Raw genomic sequence first — 9,103 nt, 5'->3', positions numbered from 1 at the left:
GTTTTTCAGTTTTTTTACCCAACGACAAAGAGCTGAGTAAGTAGGTCTAGACTCGTTACATCCAACTAACCTTCATTAGTGATCCACCACTTTACATGTCGTTCATTGAGCATTGGGTCGTGGCGTCGAGTTGGGCAGAACGCGATGGACTTGGTTATATTCTATTCGCCAGAGAAGGCTTGTATCACCTACTACATCAACAATGACTCGGCCGGCTATAAGATTGAGTATCCATTCGCATACATCAAGAATATCGAAATTGAGGGCTTAGATTCTCCGGTCACGCCCCACGGAGCACAGAAGCAGGGACAGCTTGTTATCACCTTGACCCAACCACCCAACTTTTTCATGGACTCGTCCGGATCTGGATCTGGATCTGGCGGGTTTTACCAGTGTGGTGACTTTACTGAGGACCAACAGGCTTCCCAAGTCTTGACCCATCAACTTGGCGGGCACCCAAAGATTCTCCAAAGTCAACTTACGAAGTTGATGACCTTGGATGTATTTGCGAACAGACACCTTCACGCCCAATCACATTTGCAGCAGTTTTATGACAACCCGACCTTTTCGGTTTCCGCTCCTGTATCGCCCCAAATTGTGCGGCCTGCCTCATCTAACGATGTTGACAATCATCCTGGTTACCCACAGGACCCTGCCCCTGGGCACAACTTTCATCAGAAGCACAGGCGTACTAGGAGCCGCTCTGTTCCGCTTGCGATTGACTTCTCTCAACTCCAGCAGAATATGCCATCATTTTCATTCCAGGATGCTCAAGACCATCTTTATGCTCCCGCCCCTCAGCATCCTCACGCACTTGTCAACTCGGGGCTCCCGAATCCTCTCCGCATTGATACGTCTTCTTCCGGATTCCTTGACTACAGGCCCGGATCGGCGTACCCCCTGTCGGCCGCTACCACAACCTCTCCTTCAGATTATGCCAGCCCCTCGATGATCAACTCTTCGCTGCAGCATGATTTGAACAACAATGCTGGTTATAGTACCCCATACAGCTTGCCTTTCCTTTCGCCTCTGGTCGACCCAACCAACACCGTTGGTACTTCTGTTTCTCCCATTTCGATGGGTCATGGTGACCCGGTGATCGCCAGCACCTCACCCCCTTTGTCCCATCTGCACCGATCCACAAGCTCCGAATTGTTCCCCGAGTCATATGATCAACAAAATCCTCTTTCGGACGATGGTGTTGGATTGAGTGAGTTGTACTCAAAACAGTCCCTGGCTCTATCAGGCCACTCCCCGTCAGTGGAGGATCAGGACGATGTGGATATGCAGCAAATGATGCACTTTTCGTTAGCGCAAGGTGTTCCACCGGCAGCGGATGGAATGTGATTGGCCCAACAAGGCCGTTGGAACACCGCCCGCATCTCTGGATACCTATAGATCCTTTTGGTATGGCGAGTTAATATTCCTTCTTTCCACTGTCTTTCGTCCTTCCCCTTTCATTCGCATTTGGTTTTCCTTTTCTACTTTTCCTTTGTTTATCCTTGCTTTTGTCATTATTTTGCATTTTGCGTTGCCTTTCGGTTGTTCTGTATGGCTATTGCGGTGATTGGGGGTTCTTTTTTGCTCTGGGCATGATTTGAGTGCTGGCTACTCATCACTGTGTGGGGTTTGTTGGTTTTTCATTTCCATAAAATTATTTTTTTCCATTTAACGGTTTCATTAGGCAGAAAGGACTTTTCTATCGAGCTGGATTGGGTGGCTGCGGGGGGGTAGGTGGTTCATGGCTTTCGTATGCTTGGTTGTAATAGTAAGCCCAGTACTGGTAAAACTTTGGACCTTAGGGAGGCGTTCAATTGGCAGGACAAATGGGGATGGTAGGATATCCCACCAAAATATTATTCCCTACACTATTTATACACAAAATTTAATAATGTGCCTCGCAATTCTTCAATTGTGTTGCCTTTTTTTTCTTCTCCATTTTTCCTTCCCTTCTTTTCTGTTTGCTTCGAGAACAAATTATCTGTTTTAATATCCACCTTTTCCTTCTTTCCCGTTTTTCTTTTCATGGTTACCTGATTTCCTAGCTTTTTGGATTCGATCGTTAATCCTGGTGGGACATGAAATTCGTTGGACATATATCTCTGCGTTCCCTCATCATTTACCTCTCTCTCTCTCTTTCTCCTCGTTCGCCTACCGTATTAGCACCATTTATCTGTAATAGTACTTGTAACAATATCACGATTTCCCAATACCTGCCCGGTCTACCGCTTATCGGCCATACTCATGGCAGGTAATCTGATAGATCGAGGCGCTGCTTGGAAATCATGCGCAAAAAGAAGAAAAGGGGGACGACGTTTGAACGAAATCCTCCGACCCCGCATCGCATTAAGCTCCAAGTTAATCCCAATGCTACTCGAGTAGCGCAGTCGGATTAAAGTTGGGCAAGTGAGGCGGCAGCCCCCATACAGAATCACCAGCTTTAACTAGGCCGGGTTGGCACACCCGTTGATAAGGAAGGGTGCTTGCGGAGGGAGTCGGTCTCCCGGTAATTGTACACTACCGGTATCATACATAGCCATCGATCATCAACTAGTTTTAGGCTCAGGGCGAAAAAAAAGAGCACCTCCTCATCCAGAACCCCAGAATTGAGTTACGGTGCTCGAGTGTATCAATGTACGAGTACTCGAGTAGAGTAGCCAAATCACAAAAAAATCCTACGTGCCACCTCAGCGTATTGTACCCTACTTATCCCAACATTACGGTAAGCACAGTTTCGATAGTGGACCGACATAGGAAAACATCTTTCTTGCAATTCGACTAACCCCCTTCCCTCCTTAACCCAATTCTGTATCCGATTCGCTCACTTTCCGTCTCCAAACACACCTCTTCTAGCCAAATTCTCTAAAGCATCCCCGTCTACCCTCATCTGCTGCCATTCCTTGCCTAGGTTCGTTGCGCCGATTCCTTCGTAAAACTTTATTGACGGCTCGTTCCCTTTCCCATCATTGTCAATTCTCACAACATCCTACGAGTAGATCGTTTCCCCCAGGACAACATACACTTAAGAACGCTCCACTCTAGTCTCGCCCCATCAATCTCTAATACCTCTTTTGCTAGGGCCGCTAAGAGCGTTGTGCCATATCCCTTTCCGCGAAATTGAGACCTTACGAACAGGTCTTCCAGGTATATTCCAGGCTTAGCCCTCCATGTGCTATAACTGTTGAAGTACCTATCCCGACGTCCTCTTCTGCATCAGCGACCCGCCACCTCGCGCTTATCATACAATCGTTAATAGTAATGGCATGACACTCACAGCGCCATTCCGGCTGGCTCGTCGCCCTCATACAATAATAGGGCTTTCGCGTAGCACTTTGAGCCCTCCTTGAACCCCAGTGTGTCATGCAAGCTTTCCTCGGTAGCGAGTACCTTGTCTGGCTCTTTCTCATAAAGCGCCAACTCCTTAATAATCTCCAGAATCACTGGTATATCTGCACGAGTAATTGTGAGCCCAATATCCGTTCTGGAAGGTTTTGTCCATTCACCCACCTGAAGCTACGGCGGCACGCACAGTTACCCGACCAGCCATAATAATGGATGAAATGGATTCTCGAAGGATGGAGGGTCGAAGTGATATGAAGAAGTCTTAGGAAAGTTTCCGGGGCGGCGGCGGGGTTTGGGGGGTGGTGGGTGGGGGTGTGCGCCTGCCTCAGAATTGACAGGGTTCAGAATGTTGTACAGTGCAGTATTTTTTACCTTTGGCGACAACAATGCCGTAAGGCAAAAAGTGATGCGAGTGCTGGACTCTCTGCAAATCAACAGCTAGGATAAATTTATGATACTCTATTGTGACGCTTGTTTTATTATTCGCGGTCGGTTATTAAGCAATTGATCACTTTCCTCCTTGGGTCAGATTGATAATACGAGTATATGGCAAGGATCGGTAAACATATCACCTCATTGGGTGTAGTGTTTCCAGATATTTCTTGATATAGTTAGCTTGAGGAGTGTTGGTTCAGCAGCCCCTACACAAAAGCGGTAAAGCTTCACACTGCGCTACCGCAGTCTCGCTATAAGTGGAAATTCCCTTAAATCTTTCTACGATTCTCTACTCGATTACTCGTAGACGTCATGACGTAAAACAATTCTACAGCAGGTTGAGCTTGGGGGCAGTGGTTGAAGTTGAGCTCTTGGGGTTGATTTCTATTTCCAGGCACCGTGCCGATATCCTATGATACCGGTATCGCCACCCTGCGATACAACCAATCGCCCTGTTCATTTGAGCCTCAACGCGTTGCCGTGAGTCACGTCTTCCAATGTTGACCCTCATATGCTTTTGGCCACCCAGTTCCAATCCACCGCGACGCATAATTGATTCCCATCCTTCAGCTCTCCTCCTTGCTCAAGATGTCTGATATCGATGATATTGACCTTCCGGATATCCCAAGGGCTCCTGTGGACCCTTCTGGTGATACGTTCGGTCCCAACGTGATTCTCAGCGACTCCGATCTTGATAAAGCATACCCGAATCGACCTAGAAATAAGAACCCTACCTTACCTTTTGCGGATCTCTACCTCTCCCTATTTGAGCCCCTCCTTGCGAATAAGAAGAAGAGGACCGGAGTGAGCATCCGTGGGACTAATAAAGTATTAAAGCCTCATGAGATTCGCAGGAATATCATCGACCGATTCATCTCTCGCTGGCGTAACGAAGTTGGCAATGACATATATCCTACCCTTAGGTTAATACTCTGCGAAAAGGATAGGGATAGAAGTGTGTATGTTATACCTATATAGGTAGAAGCGTTATTCTTTCTAATGCTGATCCGCAAATTAGTTATCACCTCAAAGAAAAAACCATCGGCAGACTGTTAGTAAAGGTCATGAAAATCAATAAAGATAGTGATGATGGCTACTCTCTGATTAACTGGAAACAACCCGGCACATCCAAGAGCGCTGGTGATTTTGCGCTTCGCTGTTATGGTATCCTCATCAGTCAAATTTCCATTCCCATTGTGTCATGCTAACCCGTTAATCCTCTGATCTAGAGATCATCAGGAAACGGCCAATGCGTACAACCCCTGGAAGCCTGACGATTTCTCAGGTAAACTCTATGCTAGACCGTCTCTCGCTGGCCAGTAAAGAGTATCTTCACCTTCTCAATATTAGTGTCTTTAATTGTACTTTCTCTAATTAGATATGGGTATCCAGGGAGGAGCAGCTTCCAATAATGACTGAGTTCTACAACAACATGAATGCCAGCGAGCTAATGTGGTTGATTAGGATCATAATGAGACGTAGAATCGGCCCTTTCCTGTTGTGACGACTGAAATGTTTACTAATTGTGCAATCGGATCCAGAAATGAAAGTTGGTGCCACCGAAAGAACCTTCTTTGAGTGAGTCCAGTTATTTTTCTACTACCCTAATTCAAAATTCACACTGCACTGTCTCCTTGTGTGAATGCGGACTATATATCCCCCCTCGAGGTAATCTGTCTAGCTAATTCTCGTACTCAGTGCCTGGCACCCCGATGCCGCTGCTCTCTTCAATATATCATCGTCACTCAAGCGTGTCTGCTGGGAACTCTCGGATCCCGAGTTCCGCATGGACTCTGATGTGCACTTCTCCCTTCGTGCTCCTCTCACCTATCCCTGCGAATCTAACTTACCTCCCTACAGGGCAAGTCGGTATCTCTAATGTCATGCTTCCAACCGCAACTAGCTCAGTTTCAGAAACGCTCGTTGGACGACGCCGTCAAGGCTATGCATCTTACTCCTGAAGACCCCATTTTCTGGATTGAAGAAAAGCTAGATGGCGAGCGGATGCAAATGCATTACGAGAACGGCAATTTCATGTTCTGGAGTCGCAAAGCTAAAGACTACACGAGGCTTTATGGCTCCTGTTTCGATGATGGGAGCCTAACGAGACACCTTCGCGGCGCCTTCGACGATGGCGTTAAAAGGTACATCCGCATCGATCATCTCGTATCAATTCTGACCAAACATATAGCATCATCCTGGACGGTGAGATGATTACTTGGGACCCAAGATTGGACTGTATAGTTGCCTTTGGAACACTTAAAACCGCAGCGCTTGAAGGGATCAGGAACCCGTTTGGTGATGGCCCTCGGCCTTTATGTAACTATATCATCTACCTTGCTTAACATCTTCCTCTATTTTCTCACCGTACTTGTAGTCAAGGTATTCGATATTCTTCACCTGAATGGTGGATGCCTAATCAACTATTCCCTGCGGGATAGACGCATGGCACTCGAGCGAAGCGTCAAAACTATAGACCGTAGGATGGAGGTCCATAAATACGAGGAGGCTCGAGAGGCTGTTGAAATTGAAAGAGCCCTCAGAAAGGTCATTGCTGAGGCTAGCGAGGGACTGGTAATAAAGGTCTGCACCTTTCCTAATATTGATCGAGTGCGAATCTATGATCACAACTCATGCGCTGAAAGAACCCAAGGAGTATATACCGTCTTAACGACCGAAACGATGACTGGATGAAAGTCAAACCGGAATATATGACAGAGTTTGGCGAATCACTCGACCTAGTCGTCTTGGGCGGTTATTGGGGTAGTGGCACACGAGGTGGTATCCTATCGAGTTATCTCTGCGGGCTGCGTGTGGACGGGAACCATCTCAAGCCTGGGGAAGATCCAATGAAATTCCGTTCCTTCTGTAAAGTCGGTGGTGGGTTCACTGCAAATGACTACTCTAAAATCGCTCATATGACCGACTCCCAATGGGTCCCTTGGGATCCCAAAAAACCACCCAGCGAACACATTGAGATTGTGGCAGGTGGGCGCGGCGTTGACCAGCCCGACGTCTGGATCAGACCCGATAAGTCTATAGTCCTGGAGGTCAAGGCGGCTAGCATTGTCCCAACAGATGAGTTTCGGGTAGGCAAATCCTTGCGGTTTCCTCGATTCAGGCAGATACGCGAGGACAAGGACTGGCAAACCGCACTTAGTATCTCAGAGCTCATCGCGCTCAAGGAGGAGGTTGAGAAGGAAAAGGCAGATGAAGAGAAAAGAATCGAGGTTGAGAACCGAACACGGAGAGCCGGGAAACGCATGAAACGTGAATATACTGTTCTCGGGGCAAGTGATAAACCCGCGGACTTTGTTTCACCAACGGTTGAGGGTGGTCCACGACTCTTCGAAGGGCGCTCGTTTTGTAAACCTACCAATACCTATTCCCACTGCTTCGATTACTGATTCTACCATAGATGTCATGTCCGACGCCACAACTCCCAAAAAAATGGGTAAGGCTGAGGTCGAACAACTCATCAAGTCTCACGGTGGGAATTTATATCAAACCGAGAACGCAGTTCCGGATACAAATGTTATCGGAGATAAGAGTAAGGCTTCTCCCTCCAACTCTCATAAATCACAAGATATTTTGTCTGAAATCCATTAGACAATGTCAAAATATCCGCCCTCAAAAAGAAAGGAACTCACGATGTCATTCGCCCCGCGTGGATTTTCGACTGTATTCGGCAGCATGAGCTAGACCTACAACGTGGTCAGAAAGGCTGCTACATCATTCCTATTGAAGCGAGGTATAGGATGCGTACTTCGATCGCTATTGTAGGTATCATTACTAATCGCTCTTGCGCCCCTAGGCACATATTACACGCTGCCAGTGGTGTAGAGAGACGAGCAGCCGCTAGCGTAGACCAATTTGGTGATAGCTATGCCCGAGACCTCACCATGGAAGAAATAAGTAACGTAAGCATCTCCCTGTTTTCGAATTTCAAGATAGTTAACCCAGTCACCAGCTCCTCCGAGATATGCCCGGAGCCTTCGATAGGACTTTTGCGTCGGAGTTCGTTAAGGGCCTTAGTGAGCATGACCAGCGGGAGCTCGGTGAGCTCCCTGGCTGGATGTTCAAGACCTTTGTTATCTACGTCGACAGGGAAGGTCAAGGAGAAGTTAACGAAAAGTATACCCCAATTGACCCAAAATTCTTAACCGTTACTGACCAAATCCTTCCAGCCTCAAACCATCACCACTCCTAGCCCTATTTGCTGGGGCTCGTATCGCTCTCGACCTCCAAGACACGGAAATAACACACATCATAGCTTCCCACGACCAACAACGACTCCACGAACTCAGGGAAGCCATAAAATGGTATATATCTAGCACTCTTCTTGTTCGACGCCCTCACTCACTGTAATTCCCAGGCGCCCACGCATCCCCCGAATCGTAACAAGAGACTGGCTGAAATCTAGCCTAGAAGCAAGAACGGTTTTAGACGAGGAGCAGTTCTCGCCGGCTCTGGGTTGTGTGACCGGCTCGGCCTGAAGTTTTGGCATGTTCCCTCACATCCGGTGTATGTTCTGGGCTATGAATTTTCGAATTATCGAACCTTTGGGGGGTTTTTATCGAGTCTCGGTAATTTGTTGAACGGGTGGAGTATGGGCGTATATACTGGTTGTCGCGCACTTCCTCCAATCATCCTCACTAAATCTCACTCGGGGGATGAAGCTTTGAAATTGACTGCGAAATCTTACGCATTTATTGCTAAGAGAAGCGTTTGCCTGTGCTAAAAGAAACCCCCAATGCGATCTACCGGTCAGAAAGGATGGTATCCGCGTTCCAGAGATGTCTCACCTCTGGAATTGTGTGACTTAACCATTTTTGCCTACATCCTGTAGGTATGATATGATAGCCATTGCCCCAGACTCGCATATAAAACGCCCTGGCTTCTAGCCCATATTTTCCCAAATAAAAATCATAGATCAATGCAGCAGGCGTTCGATTATCCCCCCCCCCTTTTTTTCTCTACCATGAACATGCCCCATCACGACCAGCACTATATAAGTTGACCCCCTCTCACGATTACCTTTCTCATAAAGCTTAACCAATAGTCACCAAACTCTCACCAACTTGTTCCGAGCAGACCTTCTGATAACCAATTACTTATTTAGAGTAGCAGTAGCTGTTCCAACTAGCTCATTGGTACTATCATACCATCCTTAATTACTATTGTAATCCCAGAATGCGTACGATACCTGATAGTCAAGATTGGAAACCTTCTGGTTGTCTGTCGCATTTGAAGTTCTTCCACATGGTATAGCGTGCACGGTCGTTGGTATGATTGACCCGACATTATGGAAATCAAGGATTCCTGA

At 47.2% G+C, this 9,103-nt stretch overlaps 3 protein-coding genes; 2 read left to right on the top strand and 1 right to left on the bottom strand.

The window, feature by feature from the left end:
• Positions 1–81: 81 nt before the first annotated feature.
• Positions 82–1,884, top strand: GSTUM_00007706001 (uncharacterized protein; the record flags this gene model as incomplete). XM_002839608.2 has 1 exon in its annotated part: positions 82–1,884. A coding segment is annotated over one exon (1,266 nt), but the record flags the coding sequence as incomplete, so codon positions are not given.
• Positions 1,885–2,749: 865 nt separating this feature from the next.
• On the bottom strand, positions 2,750–3,578 carry GSTUM_00007704001 (uncharacterized protein). XM_002839607.2 has 4 exons: positions 3,508–3,578; positions 3,275–3,449; positions 3,021–3,190; positions 2,750–2,955 (listed from the first exon to the last, which is right to left on the bottom strand). Exons 1-4 carry the CDS (start codon positions 3,545–3,547, stop codon positions 2,822–2,824), a joined length of 519 nt encoding a protein of 172 aa, XP_002839653.1. The 5' UTR covers positions 3,548–3,578; the 3' UTR covers positions 2,750–2,821.
• A 787-nt stretch (positions 3,579–4,365) lies between these two features.
• GSTUM_00007703001 (uncharacterized protein) lies at positions 4,366–8,501 on the top strand (the record flags this gene model as incomplete). XM_002839606.2 has 16 exons in its annotated part: positions 4,366–4,736; positions 4,796–4,941; positions 5,007–5,103; positions 5,170–5,255; positions 5,319–5,355; positions 5,476–5,575; positions 5,638–5,921; positions 5,969–6,096; positions 6,155–6,360; positions 6,423–7,143; positions 7,196–7,327; positions 7,387–7,528; positions 7,592–7,697; positions 7,748–7,911; positions 7,965–8,099; positions 8,153–8,501. 16 exons carry the CDS (start codon positions 4,366–4,368, stop codon positions 8,271–8,273), a joined length of 2,976 nt encoding a protein of 991 aa, XP_002839652.1. The 3' UTR covers positions 8,274–8,501.
• Between the last annotated feature and the right edge of the window lie 602 nt (positions 8,502–9,103).

This window comes from Tuber melanosporum (genome assembly GCF_000151645.1).
Source record: "Tuber melanosporum whole genome shotgun sequence assembly, scaffold_38, strain Mel28".
NCBI classification, from domain to species: domain Eukaryota; kingdom Fungi; phylum Ascomycota; class Pezizomycetes; order Pezizales; family Tuberaceae; genus Tuber; species Tuber melanosporum.
This window is presented reverse-complemented; position numbering and strand designations above follow the sequence as displayed.

Coding starts and splice junctions, on each gene's coding strand:
- GSTUM_00007704001 (XM_002839607.2), bottom strand. CDS start 3,547: ATGGCTGGTCGGGTAACTGTGCGTGCCGCCGTAGCTTCAG. Junction 3,191..3,274: donor GAGCCAGCCGGAATGGCGCT/GTGAGTGTCATG, acceptor ACGTCGGGATAG/GTACTTCAACAGTTATAGCA. Junction 2,956..3,020: donor AGAGTGGAGCGTTCTTAAGT/GTATGTTGTCCT, acceptor ATGATGGGAAAG/GGAACGAGCCGTCAATAAAG.